The sequence below is a fragment of the Peromyscus leucopus genome, chromosome 7 (assembly GCF_004664715.2).
Source record: "Peromyscus leucopus breed LL Stock chromosome 7, UCI_PerLeu_2.1, whole genome shotgun sequence".
In the NCBI taxonomy this organism is placed as follows: domain Eukaryota; kingdom Metazoa; phylum Chordata; class Mammalia; order Rodentia; family Cricetidae; genus Peromyscus; species Peromyscus leucopus.
In genome coordinates this window covers 112279721-112302501 of record NC_051069.1, presented here as the reverse complement: position 1 = coordinate 112302501, position 22781 = coordinate 112279721, and the positions used below count along the sequence as shown (strand labels likewise).

The following is a 22781-nucleotide window of genomic DNA, read 5'->3' as shown; positions in this document are numbered from 1 at the left end:
CATTTCCAACTGTGACGTTTGTCAAGTCAGTTCTCCTACAGTGACACATGTACAGAATATTTAAGAACTTTGCTAGTGTTTCTATTTAATTTTTTCCTTTCCATAATATCTTCAATTACTTTCTAAAAGTATAGAACTAGGTGTCAATAATATCACCAAAAACCCTATTCTGAATGAAAAACAGAAATCTGAAAAAAATTAACCTTCAAATTAAGAAATGGAAAACAGAGTAGGAGCTAGGAACATAGCTCAGTCATGGGTTCGATCCCTTGTACTGCAAAAAGTAACGACTTAAAAATTAAAAGAAGAAGGGCTGGAGAGATGGCTCAGTGGTTAAGAGCACTGACTGCTCTACCAGAGGACCCGGGCTCAGTTCCCAGCACTCACATGGTAGCTTGGAACTCCAGTTCCAGGGGATTTGAACTCTCCTCTAGCCTCCTTGAGCATCAGGCACATATGTAATGCACACATGTACATGAAAGTAAAACATACACACAAAAGAAAATAAAAATTAAATGAAGAAAAAATGCTATTGTAGTTAAAGAAAAAAATGAAATACAGCCGGGCAGTTGTGGTGTATGTCTTTAATCCCAGGGCTTGGGAGGCAGAGGCAGTCAGACCTCCATAAATTCGAGGACAGCATGATCTACAGAGTGAGTTAGTTCCAGACAGTTAGGGCTACATAGAGAAACCCCGTCTCTTAAAAAAGAAAGAAAGAAAGAAAGAAAGAAATCATACATATAATTTATACATGTAAATTAATCGCAATAGTTGATATGAAGATTTACAGATTGAAACAAACTAAGTGCTTTTTCTCTGGAATGTAAAAAAATAAACCTAAAAGTGGAAAAAATTTAATGTAAAGAATATGTAAAATGGTAGAGAGCATTCTAGCATGCATGAAGCTCTGGATATAATACCCAGCATGAAATAAATGTTATGACAGATGTATTAACACATGAATGTAATTTCAGCGCTCAAAAGTAGAAGGTTCAAGATCATACTCAGATGTATAGAGTTCAAGGTCAGCCTGGGATTTCTCCAAACCTTTCCTTCAATACTAGTCACTGAATTGTACAAATAAACTGACTAAAAAGGAGGCTTCTAGTCAAATCTATTTGATCAAAATAAAACCTATGTACACAAGTGCATCTCTGAAGCATGCTGAGCTTGCTCCATCTGGCTCTATAACTGCCACTGAGAAAGGGACCTGCTGTGGTGTAACAATCTTTGTACACTGTAAACATGTATTACTCTCATTGGCCTATAGCTGGGCAGTAATAGATTGGGTGGGAAAATTCCAGGAAGGGTGGAGTTAGAGAAGTTGCCAGGAGATGCAGAAGGAGCAAGACATGCTGGAAGACAGGTAAAGCCACATGGCAGCACACAGATTAGTAGAAATGGGTTAATTTAAGAGCTAGTTAGTACTAAGTCTGAGCTATCAGCCAAGCATTGATAATATTATGCCTCCATGTCAGTTATTCAGGAACTGGTGGGTGGGAAAGAAAAGTCTGCCAACAGGGACCACTCATTTCATTCCTTTGCTTGGTTTTCTAGTTTTGCCACTAAACAATGTATTTATTCTGAACAGCTTTTTACTTTTTTTTTTTTTTTTGCATGAAAGGCATTACAATGTAAGCATTCCTGAAGCCTTGCATGCTCTGTATGTTTGAGACTCATTAACTACTACAATTATTTAATTATCCTCTACATAAACATACTACTGGTTGGTGTTTTGTACTGTTAGGGTGGGGAGTATCAAACTGTTAACCTTCCTGCCTCAGCTTTACATGGGGCTGAAATTATAGGGATGCACCACTACATCAGAAAGGATATACTAGTTTATTTGTCCAGTCTACTGTTGATAGACATGCAAGTTGTTTCTGGATTCTGCTGTCATAACCAGTTGCAACAAACATTTCTTTGTGTGAGCCTGTGGACATGGATCAAATCATATCCACCACCTGATACTATCAGAAAATGTCAATGGACTTGAGAATTATTTTAGCTTATTCTCTTCACCCACTCTTGATATTGTCGAGCTTATCCAACTCATGGAAGAATCAAGAGGATAACAAGTTTTATTGTTTCATTGGCCATATTGTTTATTTTTGTTAATTTGTTTAGGTTTGCCCTGTTTGCTATATGTAACATTTTTCTTAACATAATTTTATTTACTCATCATAAAACATAATAAAATAATCCATGAGCCTGCCATCCAACTTCAGAATACAACCAAGTCCCAACTTACCCATTTCTTCTCCTTTCTAGCCAGCTGAATTTGTGTCCAGAAATAACGACTTTTAACAAGTATGTGGCAACCATTCTGTCTTTCTAGTTTCCATACCTATAATCATCACTTAAAAAACAAAAACTTGCATTTGAGCTTTATGAAAATGACACTACACTACAGCCTTCTAAACCTGTCATTCCTCCCCATAAGTTCCCAGAGTTATCCCAGAGCAATATATCCCTCTTCAGAATTGTGTGCAATCTGAAAAGGACCAGACAACAGAGACCTAGTTCCTCTATTCTATGGGGCTCACTATTTTGTTATAAAATGCTGCTATGAACATTCTTTTAAATAATTCCTGGTATGAATGCATTAGGAATTCAAACAAGAAGTACTGGCAAATTTTCAAGAGATCAACGGGAAGTACTAACGATCACTGCTGCCTGTCACCACAAAATTCACTGATGGTTCCTTAAGCTCCCAAATTACTTCTTTCAAAAGTCATAGCACCAGAAAAGATTCCAAGGCAGTATTATTTCACTTGCTTGCCCAAATTAACTATTTTGAGACTGGACACAAAGATAAAGTAATACATTACCCTGCTGCTAGATAGAGAGTTAAATCTGGTAGAAAATACGACTGCCTTTATGACTCATTTTCCTCTGATTACAGAAAGAGTATGTGTGCATGCAAAGACACACCAACCACCAAAATGAGATAACTTTAGAAAAATGAATGAATTCACTATCCTTTATCCAGAGTTAGACCCAGGCTCACCTAACCCTACTCCCCAGGGGGCCCACTCCACACACTCCTCAATTTGGCTAACAATGTTGCTTCATATTTCACTGAAAAGGCCTATATGCTCCTATGACATATTACCCACCAAACCTACAGCCAGGCCAGAATTCCCTCTTAGCTCATACACTCAAAGCCTCACTCCAGTATGCACCCTTACCACCCCCAACTTCTCTAAAACCTTTCTTAGCAGACTTCGTTAATTTCCTCATTTGGGGAGGGAGGACAGGAGCAGGACAAAATGGACAGACAGGACATGAAACAAAGGACTACTGATTCTTGCCAAAACAAGTGTGGTTATGGCTTTATCAAAAGGCATCTTCTGAGGCCAGGACAATATGGCACCATCCCTGAAGTGGCCTTCGCAATCCAGAAAAGGTACAGTGCCCTTTTCTTCGAAGGCAGCTTAACAGGCAGAGGGCCGATGGCTTCTGTTGTGCAATGGAACAGCAGCTGAAAGCTCACACCTCTCAATAGTAGACTGGCATTTAATAGAGGGATGAGGAGAAGAAGGGGATGCTGAGATGAAGCCATATATACACAGCCAAGAAGAATGGACAGCTGAATTCAAAAACCGTCAACAATTTCCAGAATTTAAAATCCTGAATCATGACAGGACACTAGTGGAATTCAGGTGTTTCTGGTACATGGACTGCTCTCACCCAATGTGAGGTTGAACTGTTGACCTTGTGTACATCCTACTTCACAAATGAGTCTGTCAGATGCGCTAAGCCTGTAGGCTGAAGATGATGCCCCAACACTGCGGAGAAACCTCAGGTGACTGTCCAAGCAGCTGGCTGTTTCTGTCAACTCACGAATTTTTTGGAAGTTGCTTGCATGCACTTCCTGTTTTTATTTTTGTTAGCTAATATTATTTCCTTCTTGGATCTCTGAGGAAGTTGAAGATTAGTTATAGTTGAAGATTAGTTAGTTATAGTTGAAGATTAACTAGGATAGAAAGTGAATTAGATACATTTTGGACTTACCAAAATAGGATAGATAATGGAATTATTTTCTCTGATTTGTCAAATACAAATGGACTAGACATTGTTTAGGTATTTATTACTTGTATATATTGTATATAGTTATTGTACTTTTGTATAGTTTTTCTTATGTTAGTTACAACCTTTTGCTTTTTTTTCTTTTTATTAAAATAGAAAAGGGGAAATGTGGTGGTATTCTAATTGTACTGAAATGTGATTTTGATTGTATGTTAATAAATAAAGTTGCCCAGGGGTCAGAGCTATTAGAGCCATAGCAAGAGTGTGGCGGTGGTGGCACACGCCTTTAATCCCAGCACTTGGTAGAAGAGCTAGGTAATCTCTGTGTGTTCAGGGATACAGCCAGCATTGGAGACAAATGCCTTTAAGACTTGGGGGGGCTGTACATACAGACAGTGACAAGGCAGTCACGTATTTGGGTTCACAACCAATGAGAAGGCAGAACAAAAAGACTATGAAAAGACGTACAGACAGGAAGTAGCGCTCTTTCGGAGAGCTAGGACCACCGCAGGAGGAAGGGTGAGATTTTAGCTCTGAGCTCTGACCTCTCGGCTTTCTCTTTTACATTGGTTCTGTGTTTCTTATTTAATAAGACGGTTGGTTACATCTACACATCTCTCCCCACCTACAGTATACTACACTAACATATACTTATTGATCTCTGTAAATATGAAACCTAGAAATACATTCCTAGTTAAGAAACTACACTAAATAAAAGTCCATTTCAAGCTTTAAATCCAATACTAAATAGGTAAGTTAGTTATAAAGCTGCTTAGAAAACGAGTCTATGATCATATTTGATTATTGTTGTAGGATCTTTTATCTCACTGTGTGAAGGTGTGTCACTGTTTTACCTTGCCTGCTTAATAAAGAGCCAAAGGGCCAATAGCTAAGCATGAGAGGTAAGGTAGGACTTCTGGGCAGAGAAAGGAAGTAAGGATGAATCTAGGCATATAGGAGATGCCAGAGAAACAAAGAGGGAGTTGGACATACAGAATGGAAGAGAGGTAAAAGGCCACATGACAGAACATACATTAAAAGAAGCAGGTTAATTAAGTTATAAGAGCTAGTTGGGAATAAGCCTAAGCAAAAGGCAAAGCTTTCATAATTAAGTCTTCGTGTTATTATTTGGGAGCTGGCAATCCCCAAAAGAAAGTCCTACTATAGATTATTTGTCCATTCATAATCTCATTTTGAAAACAAAATAGAAACAATTGGCCCAAATCCTTGAAAACTACTTAAAACACATCTGTTCTTATTTTATTCTTCGAAGAACTTTTAAAAACTTGGTGGAGGGTAGGGGTAGCAGCAGAGCTGAAGATGTAGAGTACACATGTCTAGCATGCAGAAGGCTTGAAATCCTAGCACTTGGGAGGCAGAGGCACAAAGATCAAAAGCTCAAGTTTTTTTTGGCTACATATTGAGTTTGGGGCCAGTCGAGGATACATGACATCTGTGTAAGAGAAAGTAAGGTGTTATAAAATATTTGATTACACTGTGTAAAGATATGTCACTGTGACTTGGCTTAGTAAAAAGCTAAATGGCCAATAGCTAGGCAGCAGGTACAGGCAGGACTTCCGGACTAAGAGGGCTCTACGAAGAAGGAAGGGGGAGTAATCAGCCAGATGCAGAGGAAGAGGACATGCAGGAGAGGGAAAAGCCAAAAGCCACTAGATGAATAGAAATGGGTTAATTTAACTTGTAAAAGCTAGTTAGAAAAAAAAGCATAAGCTAAGGCCGAGCTTCCATAATTAATAAGTCTCCATGTCATTTTTTTTTTTTTTTTTTTTTTTTTTTGTGAGCTGGTGGCCCAAAGAAAAATCCATCTACAGGAAAGAGAGATAGGAGAGGAGAGAGGAGCAGGGGAGGAGAGAGGGCAGAAAAAAGAGGAGAGCTAGACAGAGGATGAAGACAACAAACTAAATAAGAGCTTTACCTTGAGATTTTTCTTATTTCCCCATAACTATAAAAAATATTTCCTCCATTGTGATGATATATGTAAACAATTTCCTAAATATATAATTTATCCTTACATGGACAATATTTTACTAGATGATTCAAATGAAGATAATTTAGAAAGAATGTTTGAAGAACTAAAGAAAATGTTGCCTTGTTGGGGATTACAAATTGCTTCTGAAAAGATACCAAGAGGAGATTCTATTAATTATTTAGTATATAAAATAGGTCTATAAAAAAATTAGATCCCAAGAAGTGCAAATTAGGAGAGATCGATTATAGACTCTTAATGATTTTCAAAGATTATTTGGAGACATTTCGTATCTACGGACTGCTGTTGGGGTAAAAAATGATGAACTGAGTAATTTGTTCAAAACCTTAGAGGCTGAAAAGGACCAAGAGAATTATCAGCCAAAGCTGAGAGAGAATGGGCTTTGGTAGAAAAGAAAATACAGAATGAACATGTGGATCATGTGGATCCAAAGCTTGATTGCATTTTGCTTATTTTACCATCTAAGCATTCTCCTACAGGAATTTTAGTACAGAGGGATATATTGGAATGGATATTTCTACCAAACAGACAGAGTAAAAAATTAAAAACTTATGTGGAAAAAAAACTGAGTTGATTTTAAAGGGAAAATTGAGACTTCATTAATTAGCAGGAATAGACCCAGCAGAAATTAACTAATGATGAAATTGACAAATTATAGGCAAAACATGAACCTTGGCAGAGAGCTTGCAGTAATTTTCTGGGAAAGATTAAGAACAAATATCTCAAAAGTGATAGAATTAAACTTATAAAGAGAGCTAACTGGATCCTTCCTCACACTGTATGGGAAACACCAATATCTGGAGCCCCTACATTTTATACAAATGCAAACAAAACAAAACAAACAAATAAAAAAAAAAAACAAGGAAAGGGAGGTTACAAATCAGAATTTATGTAAAGTAGTTCAAAGTCCTATAGTTCAGTTCAAAAATCAGAATTATATGCTATTCTGATGGTATTAATGGATTTTTTGGAACCTCTCACCATAGTTACTAACTCTCAGTATGCTGAAAGAGTGGTCTTACATATTGAAACAGCGGAATTTATCCCTCATGAGTCAGAATTAACTTCATTATTTATTCAGTTACAAGATACAATCAGGAATAGGAATCACCTCTTATATATAACTCACATTCAATCCCATTCGGGTCTGCTAGGACCTCTAACACAAGAAATGATGAGATCGATCAGCTATTGATAGGAAATGTGCTAGAGGTCTCAGAATTTCATAAAAAACATGTCAATAGTAAAGGTTTTAAAAAAGATTTTTCTGCCGGGCGGTGGTGGCGCATGCCTTTAATCCCAGCACTCGGGAGGTAGAGGCAAGCAGATCTTTGTGAGTTCGAGGCCAGCCTGGGCTACCAAGTGAGTTCCAGGAAAGGTGCAAAGCTACACAGAGAAACCCTGTCTCGAAAAACCAAAAAAAAAAAAAGATTTTTCCATAATCTGGCAACAAGCCAAGGAAATGTCCCATTTGTTCTTTTTACAATCAAACTCTACTACCAGCAGAATGTAACCCAAAGGGTACTTAGAGGAATGAAATCTGGCAGATGGATGTAGTTCATTTTGTAAAATTTGGAAAACTGAAATATGTACATCATAACATTGATACCTACTCAGGCTTTCAATGGGCAACTGCTCTGAGTACCCAAAAGGCTGATTCTATAACACATTTGCTAGAAGTTATGGCCATCATGAGTATACCTGTACAAATTAAAACTGACAATGCTCCAGCATATTTCTCTGCTAAAATGAAACAGTTTTTTGCTTATTACAGGTATACCACACAATCCTATGGGCCAGTCATAGAGAGATCAAATCGAACTCTGAAGGATATGCCAAATAAACAGAAAGGGGTAGCAACAACTCCCAGAAATAGATTACATAATGCTCCATTAACTTTGAATTTTCTCAATGTTAATGAGAAAGGAACAATAGCTGTGGAGAGACACTAGCTAATAGAAAAAACAAACAAACAAACAAACTACAGAATCAAATGAACCTGTATACTTTAAAGATGTGCTAACCTCAGAATGGAAACCAGGATGTTGGGGATGAGGTTTTGCTTTTGTTTCTACAGGAGAAAAAAAAAGCTATAGATACCATCAAAATTGGTAAAGGTTCAATTTCAACGAGAGACCTCTTAATTAGAAAAGGTGATAGTTCATCAGCTAGCATGACCATTCAATTTAAATTAACTTATACAACTAACAAATGCTTTTCATTTAATCAGATATAACTTGCCAAAAGGGAACCTCCCCAAAGTTAGGGTTGGGGAAGGGTTTCTGTTTTTGTCTTTCAGGAGAATGAAGACTAAGGAATCTGAAGAACACTGGACAAATGAGACATCAGAAGAAAAAGAATAAATCATCCAGAAAAGAATGTCCCAGAAAAAAAGAGTAAATTGGCCTATTGGTATATCATATATAAAAGTTCATAAGTCTCCTAAATGTTTGTTTCTGCTGTTCTCTACAAACACTTAACACAAATGGTCTTCTTGTAGTCCCAGCTCAATTAAAAGGTAAAGCTGGCTTTGGAGTTGGAGGCTCTCTCCTTCTCTAAATCCAAGCATGCTTGTTAAAAGAAAATGCAAAATCTTTATTATCATGTCAGAAGAGCCATCTGATATAAGACAGAAGAAAACCAAAACTAAGGGACTATTCTATTGCCACTAATCTCATAATTCTTTGGTTTTGACTCTTTAAAACTTTTCTTAAGGTATGGAATTTTATATCAAAACTTATAACATTAATATATATTAAACTTTTGTCATGATATTAATGGTCATATAGAGTACTAACATTCTAGAAAAAAAGGTTTCGTCTAGCTGCCTGTACATATTTTCATGTTTGAGTTTCTATCAGTTTTCTGCAGGGAATCATGACCATGCCTAACAGCAAATTTGAAGTCTCCATAACTGTCATTGTTTAGGATGGTTGGTTACAAGTTGTTATTGTTAATGGTCAGGATAAAGGCTAAATAAAGTAAATTAGATTTAAGGTTCTTGTTTGGGAAAAAAAGGATATAGATAAGAGGTAAATTATTCAATCTACTCTGAAAAGAAAAAAGAGAGAATATGGATATATGATGAGATAAAAAGGTAGATTATTGAATCTACTTTTAAAAAGCAATATTTCAATTTTAAATATTTTACATTGGATTGGATTTTTGTATACTGTATACAAATTATGTATATTGATACAAATTTGAGATTGATTTTGCTAGAAAATACTATACATATATTTCTAATTTTGTTCAAGATATTGTACCTATACAGTTCATTTAACAATGTAATGCAAATTGCTAGTCCTTGAAAGTTATTATTACCAACTAATTAGGATATAAAGAAATGAAAGTAGTTAGTCATTACTGAAAGACTCTAGCCTTTCAGGCTTACACCCCCAAGCCTCAGGAAAAGAGAAACTTCAAGCACCAGGAAATGAGAAACTAAAAATCTAGTTCCAAGGGCAACCTGACTTAGCCATTGTTCAATCTCCCCTGCAACCATATAACAATGTAAAAGATTTCTGTTAAGAGATGTGCTCAACTGTGACTGGGATAGTTGCAGATGTTCCAGAAAGGACCACTGTGACCTGTGTGTAAACTCCACTCCCACCTTGATATCCCCCCTTGAGGTTTCAGGAAGAATGTACCTGTTGACGTAACTGTACCCCCTCTGTGATCACTCTGTGATCAGACCATGATCTTATGAAACGAAATTGTATGGGAATTGTAATCTTGTGGGTTTTGTAGGTTTTTCCTTTATAAGCCTTTATGGGGCTGCAGTAAGATGCAACTCTTGCTCCCAAAGAGGAGCCCTTCTGTACAGAAGCTTAATAAATCCTCCTGCTATTGCATCAACTGGACTGGAGTCTGGGTTCTTGAGGTGCCCACTAGAGACCCCCAGATTTTGGGGTCCAACAATTACAATCGAACTTGTAGTCATATTAGGTATGTTTTCAAGGTCAAACAGAGATATATTTTAGATAGACAGGTCATCTTCAAACCCTTCAGAGATCTACAGAATATGGCATTTAAGATGTTTTAATAACATAGATCTTTTTTTTTATGACTATGAGACATGTCTGCTCCTGGCAGCACCAATCTACTTCAGAGAAGATGATGGGTATTGAAGAAACTCCATATGGAGTTTACTTTCATTGTGGCAAAAGTTAGCCACTGGACAAGAAATTGCCCTTACATTGACTGCTGACAGTATGTTGTCCAGAATGGACAAGCAGGACACAAAAAGAAAGAACTGTCAATCCTTGCCAAGGCAAGGTAGGATGGCTCTTTAGAAAATCCTGCTTCACAGATCAGTCTGTCAGATATGCTAGGCCTGTGGGCCAAAGATGGGTGCCCCAATGTTGCAGAGAAACCTCAGGTGATTGTCCAGGCAGCCAGATGTTTGTCATAACTCATGTTTTTTGGAAGGCATTTGTTTGCACTTCTTGTTTAACTAGTTAACATTATTTCCTTCTGGAGTCTCTGAGGGAGCTGAAGATTAGATAGTTGTAGTTACAGTTTTCCTTGTTAACAATTTCAGAAAAGAAACTAAGAGGTATAAAATATATTTTATTTTGTTTGAAAGATATCAAAAGATAGTTTTTGGTTGGTAAGACAAATTAGGATAGAAAGTGAATTAGGTACATTTTGGACTCACCAAAATATGAGAGATAATAACAAATGGACTAGACATTGTTGATGTATTTATTGCCTGTATATATTATAGTTATTGTATATAGTTTTTTTATATTAGTTATAACTTTTTTTAAAATTTTAGACAAAAAAAGGGGAAATGTAGTGATATTGTATTTGTGCACCCCAATAAAGCTTATCTGAGGATCACAGGAAAAAGCAAGCCACTATATTAAACATAGAAGTCAGGCAATGGTAGTAAACGCCTTTATACCTTTAATCCTAGCATTCGGGAGGCGAAGATTCATTCGGATCTCTGTTGAGTTCAAGGCCACACTGAGAACAGAGCCAGGCATGGTGGCACACGCCTTTATTTCCAGCACTAGTTAACCATAGAGGCCTGGAGGTCTATACAGACAGACAGGAAGTGATAGAGCTGGGCAGAAAGAGGAAGTGAGATGGCAGGGCCCAGAAAGGACATAGGCGTAAATATAGAGGAAGTAGCTCTCTGGAGGCTGAGAAGTTGGTAAGGTGAGCTTGGCTGTGGCTTGGCTGTGGCTTGTCCTATTCCTTTGATCTATTTCATTTGGCTCCGAGTTTTTTATTAATAAGACCATTTAGCAATTCATCTTACACTCCACTACTTAATAATACAAAAATTTTATAGTAGCATAATGAACAAATAAACCCGACTACTAGGTCAATAAACTTCATCGCTGTACTTGACACAAAGATGCCAATTCATATACAGGGTCCTGACTGCAACACTCATTAGCACTTACTGCACGTTCCTTCAGTAGCCCATTCACTGTGAGTTCCTACTTTATTATGGTATCTCTGATAAGAATGTATTCTTGAAATGAATCTACAATTAGATAACCAACACTTGTTTTGTATTTACACTTTGATTTTTCCCCAAGTGTTATTCTTTGTATTCTATTTTCATATTTCTATCACTCTTGAAATGATAATTAAAATTTATAATAATTTAAATAATTTACTTCTCTTCAAGTTTTTGATCACTGTTGTTCTTAAGTCTGATTTAACACTAAGGAAAAGCATCATTTAAATAGGTTCACTCTACTCTTGTGTAATTCACTGCTACAAGATAACTCAAAAAGGTCAAGATACAGTTATACATCTTTCCTTAAAAGCCACCAGCCATCAAACTCTTGAGCAAAAATATGCTCTGTAGAAGACATACTCTAAAAAGGTTTGTTTACAGTCTGTGCTAAGATTTTACATTTACACATTAACAGCAATTTCTAATACTGAAATACTCATCTCACATCACATTTGAGACTCTGCACCTGTCTTAAAATTTAAACTTTCTAACATTTAAACATGTAAAATAAAATTTAAACAAAGACTGTAGAAACTAAGGTGCAAAAATTTCAGATAAGGATACAGCCATGTAACACTGGAAGAGCAAACCGATGGACCTAAAAAGAAGATATACAATGTATTTAGAATCAGCACTCCTTAAATAATAAACCATGTAAGACATATTTACACACAGGCAGTAATATACAAACATAACCACACAGTGAGAGTTCATGTAATTTCTAATGTTAGGGAAATGTCTATAATGTTGCAGGTAAAAAGGCAGTGTAATCACTAGGGTTTATATGGCCATAGATAAACACCAGTAAAACTACATGAAGCTGAATACTCCTTCTTAGTCTTTGCCTATAACTCTTCTACCTCTAGAAAATCTATAGGCTAATGATTTGCAATCTCAACTACCAAAAATAAATAAAATATTCTGCAAACAGCAAAAAACAAATCACTTCTATAAATCTAAGTGCCTTAGCTTACACCTCATTTGTACAACACAGGATGAGGCTGGTGGTGAGTTAGGGGAGTTTCCACCTGGCCTGAAGACTGAGAACAAGAACTCTTGGACAGAAGCCACGTTTGCAGAGGTGACTAATTAGAACTGCAGCCCTGTGGAGAGACTGGAAATGTTGCAGGTCCAGAAGCTAGTTACCTTGTCTTAGGCTAATCCTAGCCTCTAAAACAGCCATTCCTTCCCTCGCTGTGTCAGACCTGACATTCTGTGATTAATAGATTAAAAAAAAAAAAAAAAAAAAAAATCTTTTGGAATCTATTAAATTAGATCATTAGCTTCCATTAAACTGAAAAGCTAAGAATGTCATTAGATAGCATCCTGGGCCTATAGAAAATCTTCTTTCCCATCTTGCTATAACTGCCTCTTTGATGAACACACCAACGTATTTTAAACTTGCCTTGATTTATGACTTTCATTGTTTTATAAAACTATAAAAATCTCAAATTTCTTCCACATTGAAACATGGAATTTGGAGTTAACCTAAATCTGTGTTCCTAGGCCATGGTCATTCAAAATGGCTCCAGAATAAATCTCTTACTCCTTTTAAGAGGAGAACTGTGGTTTTTGCACTAACAGGACTGAGCCCCTATCCCTTCTACATTATTCATCAGTACAATTCATTCTAGCTGTCTTAGAGAAAGTTAATGTTTTTCATTTAAAGCTTTCCATTCATAAGTATTACAGTTTGTACCTTAAGTGTCCCTAAAAGCTTATGTTTTCAAAGGCTTGGGAACAGGACAGAGAAGCTCTTGCACTTTAGAAGGTATAGCCTAGTGGAAAGAATGATGGTCATTAAAAACTAACCTTTATAAAGGCACTGTACCCTAAGCCTATTTCCCTTTATTGACTGACTACCATCAGGTGAGCAGTTTGCTCCATCAGTGTACTCCCTGGCATGCTCTCTTGACTAAAGACCCAAAGGCAAGGGAGTCATCAGACAGTGGAATGAAAATTCCGAAACCCCTAAGCCTAAACACTCTCTCCTAAGTTCTCTCAGACATCCTGTCACCATGTCAGGAAGTTAACACAATAGGAGATTAGATTTCTACATATATCAGTAAGAAAGGGCAAGAATGGTCGTGTGTGTGTGTGTGTGTGTGTGTGTGTGTGTGTGTGTGTGTGTGTTATAGTAATTATTTACCCACTCCCTAATGAGTGGTTAGTCATTTTAACATAATACATAACATGTATTATGACAAGAAAGCATATTCGAAATGGAGTACATTACCTCTGGCTGAGCAGACAGTTCTCTGAGCAGATGCCCGTTCCATACAAACCGCTGATCTGCCTGAGAGAAGTTTTGAAACTTAATGAAATATCTCCAGCCACAGTAAGTGTCCCCAAATGGAAAACTGCACTCATCAATGCCTCCCCCTGATGGCTAATATGAGTTTCTCTGACATGTCCCAACAGAATACACCTCACTTCAAATCTGCTCCTCTTCTTCCCATTCCTGTCTGCCTTATCACACATAGAAGCTCCAGGTATCCTCTCCCATTTTTCTAGGTAATCACTGGCAAAGAACTAAATCTCTTTCAGAGTCTACACACATTTCTCCAACTCTACCACCACCACCAAGGACAACACCTGATCCAGTATAGCTATTGCACAGCTACTTGGCCTCCATCTTGTCCCCACTCCTGACTGGCCTACTCAAGGATAAAGGAATTCTACATGTCCTTTCTGCTGTCTCCTTAGTTCTTCAGTGACTGCCATCTCAGAGCCAAATCTTTGCTTGGTCTCCCTGGAGATCTGGCAGCTGCTATTTAAAGGTCTGATCTCCCCTCTGCCAGGCTGATAATCCATCACAAATACAGAGGAACCCAGGTTTCTTCAGCTCAGCACATGGGCTAAGTAGATAGCACAGTGCTGAGCCTTACTCCCTCCCTCCTCACACCTAAGGTCATAGGAAATGAGCTATGGTGTCATGGCCAGGGGAATATCACATCTTTTAGTCTGTGTTTCCCAGTGGTTTGTGCTACTCATACTTAGTAGTTATCATTGCACAATGGGTGCGATTATGTAACTAAATATTTTACAAGTCAGGGAAATGTAAATAATAATATGCTGTTTCTAAATGTTGAATTATTTGGAATACAACTTGATAAAAAAGCATAGTGCTAAAACAAATCACTGTTGAATTACGAGTGGAAGCAGCAACTAAAAAAGATTAGAGGAATAAAAAGCCAGAGGATTCTGCCACATGGCTTTATAAGTGTCAGAGTCTTTAAAAAGCTGAAATGGAAACCCTTAAGAATAAAATAACATCTGGAAAAATAGAATCAAAGAACCAAAAAAAAAAAAAAAAAAGAAAAGTCCTTAATTCTATACAAAAACACTGACCATTCAATGTTAATTTTTTTGTCTTAAGGTTTCAGCCAGGCAGTGGTGACGCACACCTTTAATCCCAGCACTCGGGAGGCAGAACCAGGTGGATCTCTGAGAGTTTGAGGCCAGCCTGGGCTACCAAGTGAGTTCCAGGGAAGGTGCAAAGCTACACAGAGAAACCCTGTCTTGAAAAACAAACAAACAAAAAAAAAGGATAAGGTTTCATTAATCAGTTTTATGATTCTCTGTAAGTGACATTTTTATTTAGCTTTAAAAAAAAAATCCCTAGCTGGGCATAGCAGTGCACACTTTTAATCTCAGTACTCATGAAGCAGAGGAAAGCAGATTTCTCTGTGAGTTCAAGGTCAGCCTCATCAACATAGTGAGTTCCAGGACAGCCAGAGTTACATAGTGAGATCCTATCTCAAAAGAAAAACAAAAATATTTTTTAAAAAATCCCTTTCTGTTACAGAAGAGATAGCTTCTAGCTTCTACAACTACTCTTCCCACTCCTTTGCCAAAAGCCTCCCTCTCCCATTATCACCTAACTGAGAAGCCTCAGCTCCAAAGCAACCTTCCTTGGTACAGCTGTTCCTGGCACTCCCAGAATTATGCTCTCCTTCCTATAGGATCCCACTAAATTTTGACCCCTCCCTCTCTCCAGTGGGAGTCATCTCTGCTTGTGAATGCTTGTTCTATTACCTCTCTAAGCATACTGAAGGCTCTTCTCATAGCACAGGAGCTTCAGGTTTTCATTTTAAGTCCCCACTAAGTATTACATGCCTGGCATACAACAGGCACAGGAGAGAAGTTTGATGAACATGTAAGAAGTACAGCAATTGGTTTTAAAAGCATCAGTCTCTTGTTTTAAAGCTAAATGTTTTGATTACTTAGCTTATCTGTAAATTAACATACAATTTTACTTGATTAGAATGTAAAATCCTAACTCCGAACAGCTATACAACTAAAATACTAAATTAGTGAAATTTATCATTTTCACTAGTCAAAATGGTCTATTACTGGCAATGTCATACAGATAGCAACCTTTAAAATTCTGTATGCCCTTTAAACATGTCTATGCTTTATTAATTAAAGAAGAAAAATAATAAAGGCAGGAATAGGGGGCATGGCTCGGTGGTAGAATGCTTCCTAGTATGCATGAACTACTTGGTTTAAGCTCTAGCACCACACACACAAAATAAAATAGAAACAGATAAATAAAACCAAGGCAGCAAAAAGCCATGTCCCGGAGCAGCAGAAACCCAGTTGAGGACATTTAAAACCTAGTATTAAAAGTACACTCATATTAGGCCTGTGGCAAAGGCCTTGTAATCCCACCAGAAGGCTGAGGCAAAGGATCCAAGGCCTTCTTGGGCTACATAGTGAGTTCAAGGCCATCTTGGGAAACTCAGTGAGATCCTGGTGTGAGAGCATGACAGCCAGAGCAAGAGTGAGAATGAGAGTGAGAGCATGCCTCTACCTTCGTAACTGGCTCAGATTCTTAACAAATTGCTATCTCTTCTACTTAGAAAATAACATCACAAATGACTGGCTATTACCTATTAAAACATTAAAACATTGACTTTTTTTTTTTTTTTTTGGTTTTTCGAGACAGGGTTTCTCTGCGTAGCTTTGCGCCTTTCCTGGAGCTCACTTAGTAGCCCAGGCTGGCCTAGAACTCACAGAGATCAGCCTGGCACTGCCTCCCGAGTGCTGGGATTAAAGGCGTGCGCCACCACCGCCCGGCCCTTGACTTTTTTTTATAAGCTTAATTATGTTGCTAATAGTGCTGAACTAAGAGCAATGAAATCATAAACTAATACAATACAAGGCTAATTTGAAGACTTGTCCCCCAAGTTTACAGTTAATAGCCTGGAATATTTATGCAAAATTACAAACTCAGGTTGGGATGTATAGTTCAGTGATAAAGTACTTGCCTACTACAGGCAAAGTCCTAGGTTCAAACTCTATCACTGTATTATGTGTACATGTACACACACATTATGAAAGGTTTTCATCTAATCACCTGTGTGAGTTTCTACTAGATATTTGAGTATCTACCCCAATTTATCTCAATCTTGGCTGTGTATATACACAAGGCAGGGCCCTCAGTGAGGCCTATGATAGACATTTAAAACATGGCATGTGTTCAAAGCCTCACATATGATTCTAATACAGTCAAGAGTATGATAAATCAAAACAGGACTGGAGATATGGTTCAACAGGAGGATGCTTCCCTAGCACACGAGGCCCTGAGTTTATCTCCAGGACTGGGGAGTGGGGGGTAGGGAAAAAAATTTTTATAGGTGAAAGAGACATGCCTCTTTTAAAAACAACTAAAAATAAATTAAGCTACCTGAAGATCTAGCTTACCCTTTCCAAGAGACTCATTTCTTGAAATTCTGGACTTGTGTTAGACAGCCGCTGCAAAGTATGGGTCAAGTCATACGTTGTTGAAAAGTAAAATCCATCCATACTCAACACATGGTTTAGCATTGCTAGGAAAGTTTTATTATCTTGTAACTGCAAAAAAGAAAAGGGAGAGTTCAATACTAGTCACAACTGAAAAGAAAAAATTGTCAGCACGAGAGGGCAGCAAAATTAAAAACATTTATGTTAGCCCCATTAAGTATCACTGACACAGCTGGCCAGAGATGGGGAATACTCTATATAAATAGTGTAGGCATTAAACTCACTTGATTCAGGTACAGCCTCCTTCCTCCCTTCGGTATCATCCACAACTATCACTCTAAAGCAGAAGAGTTAGGTTTTTGTTTTTCGAGACAGGGTTTCTCTGTGTATCCTTGGCTATCCTGGAACTAATGCTGTAGACCAGGCTGGCCTTGAACTCACAGAGATCCTTCTCCCTCTGCCTCCTGAGTGCTGGGATTAAAGGTGTGCTGCACCCACCCCACCCCCCCCCCCCCCCCCCCCCCCCCCCCCCCCCCCCCCACCCACCCCCACCCCCGCCAGAAGAGTTGTTTAAAAAAACACCACCACCTTAGGCTACAGCACAACCTGTAGTGTGCCAATACTTCCCAGATTCTCTCTGTCCTTTACTACCGTGCTTGGATTTGCTATCATTATCCTCATTAGCAAATCAAACACACAAACCAAGAGATTAGCATTATCCTCACTTTCAGAAAATTTCACTGGTTTGGATTGAATAGGAAATAATCATTTTTCATTAAAACAAAATCAGAAAGCCTAGTAAAAGTATTTCCTTTATTTTGGAATAATAATTTTATCTGGCTTTCCCAGTTAAAAACAATATTGACATTGAAAAAAAATTTGTTCCAAAAAACTGTCAAAGTTTGATGTTTAGTAGTTATTAAATAACATGTAAACTTATATTTTACAAATGTATATACTATACATTTTTAAATTTAAGCACAGACTAGCAAAAGTAAAAAAAAAAAAATAGTAAACAGCACAAAATGAGCTTTATGGCTTGATGACAAATCCAAGAAAATATTCCTGAGTAGTTAAAATGAATACAGCTACTTTTATTTCGTGTGTGTGTGTGTGTGTGTGTATGTGTTGGTGTACATGGCATTGCATATGTGTGTGAGGGTGAGTATGGAAGCCAGAGAATGACCCTAGGTGTTGTTATTACTCAGGACACCATCTACCTTTTTTATAACTTTTATTTATGTGTATGAGTGCTTTGCCTATATATGTATGTGTACCACATATGAGTCTAGTGCCAGAAAAAGGCATCAGATCCCCTGGAACTGAAGTTACAGATGGTTGTAAGCCACCTTCTGTAAGAGCCACACGTCTTAACCACTAAGACAGCTCTCCAGATCTATCATCTATCTTTGTTGAGTCAAGATTTCTCAGAACCCTGGAACTCGTAGACTAGTAGAGCCTGGCTGGTCAGCAAGGCCTAGGCATTCAACTGTGTCTATCTCCCTATCATCACTGGGATTACAAGTGTAACCATGTCTGGATTTTTATTGGCGTTCTAAGGTTCAACTCAAGGGCCTCATGTTGGCAAGGCAAGTGCTTTAAAGACTGAGCACTAAGCTTCATTTTTGTTTAAAATATTATTTCTCATGGAGAATGAATATACTAATATATTAGGAAAAGGGAAATTCTAAGTATAAAAAGCATATATTACAGCTTTACTTGCTAAGACAGTGTTACAATTTGACATTTTTACAGGTAAGGTATATGTTTTGGGAAAACAAGTCTTGTACAAAGAAGGCATGATTCTCCCTGAAGATAAGATGGTTGCTGGGAGTGGGAGAGATATTTTCTAGTAAGCTGCCTATGTTCCTCTATAAGTAACCCTAATTAAACACATTGGTTCACACACACAAAGAAATCAAAACCCTTAAAAAAAATAATCTTGGGAGCCAAGAACAGTGGTACATGCCTTTAATCCTAGCACTCAGAAGGCAGAGCAAGTTGTACCTCTATGAGTTCTAGGTCTGCCAGGGATACATAGTAAGGCTCAATGTGGTTGATATATTGTACACCCCAATAAACTTATCTGGGGGTCAGAGAACAAAACAACCATAATATTAAACATAGAGGTTAGGAGTGGTAGCACATGCCTTTAATCCTAGCATTCTAGAGGCAGAGATCCATTTGGATCTCTGTGAGTTCAAAGCCACACTGAAAACAGCCAGGCATGTTAACTCACACCTTTAATCCCAGGAAGTGATGACAAAAAGGTATATAAGACATGAGGACCAGGAACTACAGCTGGTTAAGCTTTTAGACTTTTGAGCAGCATGGTTCAGCTGAGAGGCATCCAGTCTGAGGAAACAGGATCAGCTGAGGAATTGGCGAGGTGAAGTGGCTGTGGCTTGTTCTGCTTCTCTGATCTTCCAGCTTTAACCCAATACCTGGCTCCAGGTTTGATTTTATTAATAAGACCTTTTAAGATTCGTGCTATAGCTCCATCTCAACAGAACAACAACAAAAAACAAAACAAAAAAAACAAACACTCAGGTGTAAAACATTTTTAAAGGCATGTCTTTAATCCCAGCACTCAGAAGGCAGAGGCAGGTGGATCTTTGTGAGGTTGAGGCAGACTGGTCTACACAGTGAGTCCCAGGATAGCCAGAGCTACATAGTAAGGTTGTGTGTGTGTGTGTGTGTGTGTGTGTGTGTGTGTGTGTGCATTTAAAAAAACAAAAACAAAAAAACCTTGTGAATTACTTTGGAAAAAAGCATTCTGGAGAGGTGTAACTTTATACACCCAATAATCACTTCTAGAAAAAAATTAAGTTCCAAAATCTGAAAGGGGGATTGGTAGATTGCTCAGTGGGTTACAAGGCTTATCATGCAAGTATGAGGACCTGAGTTCAGATTCCTAAAACCAACCTAAGCCTGGTCACAGTGATGTTATCCATAATCCCAGTGCTCCTACAGTAAGGTGGGAGGTGGAAACAGGAGAATACCTGGAAGCTCATGGATGAGTGTATGTGGAGACAAACAACTAGGAATCTGTCTCAAACAAAGTAGAAGGTGATGATCAATGCCTAAAATTGTCCTCTGACCACATGTGGACCATTCAAATGCCCACCAGTCTAAATACTCACACACAAACACATACATACATGCACACACAAATCAGAATAAGGCAGTGCAATCTGTGAAAATGTCAACATATTTCAAGTAAAAAATACCTTTGGAAAGTAAGTATTGTTCATCTTCACTTTGTACAGTATAAAAAAAATGACCATTTTATCTTAAACCTTAATAACAGAAACTAATTTATATAAGTCACTTGAAAAATTGATTGTTCTATAACCTTGAACGATTTTGTGAAAATATAATGTTCTTGGGGCTAAAGAGTTCGCTCAGTGGTTAAGAGGTCTTCCAGAGGACTGGGGTTTAGTTATCAGCACCTACATGGTGACTCACAATCAATGACTCTAGCTAGTTCCAAGGGATTCAATGCATTTTTCTGACCTCTGCAGCCACCAAGAACACATATAGTGCAGACATATACACATGCAGGCAAAACATTCATGTACATTATAAAGACATTCTTATTATGTTATAAATGAATTGAGAAATGAATAGTGAAACTAATGTTAGCACTGTATTTAATGAATGTGTTCATATCTCTGGCAGAGTCCCATACACAGCTCATTAATCCTTCTACTTCAGTCTCTAAGTGCTAGAATTACAAGCATGTGCCACTATACCCAGTAGTATGTACATTATAATAAAATTATCATAAACATGAAAATTGAAAATATTTTATTTTGTTAAAAATTTATCAAGAAACTGAGCAGCACAGCTCCTTATCATATAATTTATGATTGGGAATATCTACTCTGACATTGGTAAATGTTACAAACTCTTCTGAGTCTAAATGAGTTTTTAGCATTTTATTCTTTACACTCTGTCATATAATACTTCTGGCAGTTTCTTTAATAAAGGGTGTGCTGCAGTTACCACTTGCTCTTCCTTTCTGTCACAGCCCCTTCACTGTGATGGAAACTCTACCACCACCTCTGGCTGTGCACCCAGTCTCTAGACTGGTGACCGCTTACGTTCCCATAGCCAAGCCACTCTATAGCTCCATTTATTATGTCCATTTCAAATCAGAGTTGCCATTTGTTCGGTGGCACTTTCATCTTTGCTAAGTTACTTCTTCAGTTAATACACTATAGTCACTAACATTTACTATGTATTGTTAGGGGTCTAGTGTTAACTAAACCAGGTAATATGCACATGTTCTGTACACACACGCGCACACACACCACACACACACTGTGTGTGTCCCATGTGATTAACAGTGGAGAAAACTTTCTTCTAGAAGAAAAAAGGAATGAAAAACAATTTCAAACATATCTAATATTTTATTTTTCTATAGAGAATATGAAGCTAAGGCTGAGTATTGAGTTCTTGGTCATTCTATTCGTCCTTTTTTTTCTCCACAAGAACTTCATAATTTATTCACTATTTAAAAATAAAACCAACAAAATATATGAACTTTAAAAAAATATTTTTTAATGATTTATTTAAATGTGCATTGGCGTTTTGTCTGCATATGTATCTATGTCAAAGTGTCGGATTCCCTGGATTTGGAGTTACAGATAGTTGTGAGCTGCCATGTAGGTGCTAAGAATTTAACTTGGGTCCTCTGGAAAATCAGCCAGTACTCTTAACCACTGAGACATCTCTCTAGCTACTTAAAAAATATTTTCATGGATAGGTATAAGGTTAGTAGAACAATTTCATTTACAAGTTGTTTAATAACTAGGCTTATAAGAAATCCATCTATATTTTACAACCCGCACTCCATGGAACTTTTGAGTTTTGCAATTAATAACTGCTTCTAAATATTCTTACCTGAATATCAGTCAAGTGCAACATTGTCTTCTTATAAGAGAGAACATCAAAATCTGTAGCTTTCCAGATTGCATGATTAAAAAATTCACCTACTTTGATCTTTTTGGTAATGACAACAAGATAATTACCTGCAAAAAACAAAAAAACAAAAACAAAAAACCAGCCAAATGTAAATATTAAAAAATAAAGAAAGAAGTGGGGCTAGGGATTTAGACCAGTGATAGAGCCTATGCTCAGCATGTATGAGGCAGCCCTGGTCTGAAGTCCTAGAATATCTCAAAAACCAACAAACAGAAAACACAAAGTAATAGCCCTTATCTGTAAACGCAGAAGCCTGGCAAAATGAGACTGCATTGAGCTATTCAGATAAAAGGCCCATTTTTTAAAAAAGCATTCTTAAAATTTATGAATATAAACAGTAATATATTATTTAGAAAAATTCCTATTAAAAGACCAAATTATTTCTCAAGAAGATAAAACCAAACCTTTTGAAAACCAAAGAACTGAGCTTAGCTGATAGAGACTAGAGACAAAAAAAAATTTTTTTTCCTAAGCTTGTGCCTTGAAACACCAGAGGTCATAAGATCAGTGGAGGGTAGCCCTCTC

At 37.4% G+C, this 22781-nt stretch overlaps 1 protein-coding gene across 3 annotated transcripts in view; it reads right to left on the bottom strand.

The window, feature by feature from the left end:
• The window catches only part of Sacm1l (SAC1 like phosphatidylinositide phosphatase), a 69857-nt gene that overhangs the window by 23929 nt on the left and 23147 nt on the right, over positions 1–22781 (bottom strand). For 2 of the 3 annotated variants that reach the window (XM_028890482.2, XM_037208076.1), the window contains exons 4-7: positions 22176–22303; positions 17229–17378; positions 13756–13815; positions 12084–12117 (exon numbers count right to left, since the gene is read on the bottom strand). In XM_028890482.2, the coding sequence (XP_028746315.1) occupies positions 12084–12117; positions 13756–13815; positions 17229–17378; positions 22176–22303 (372 nt within the window). The remainder of the gene's footprint in view (positions 1–12083; positions 12118–13755; positions 13816–17228; positions 17379–22175; positions 22304–22781) is intronic. The other variant, XM_028890483.2, reaches the window with a different exon arrangement.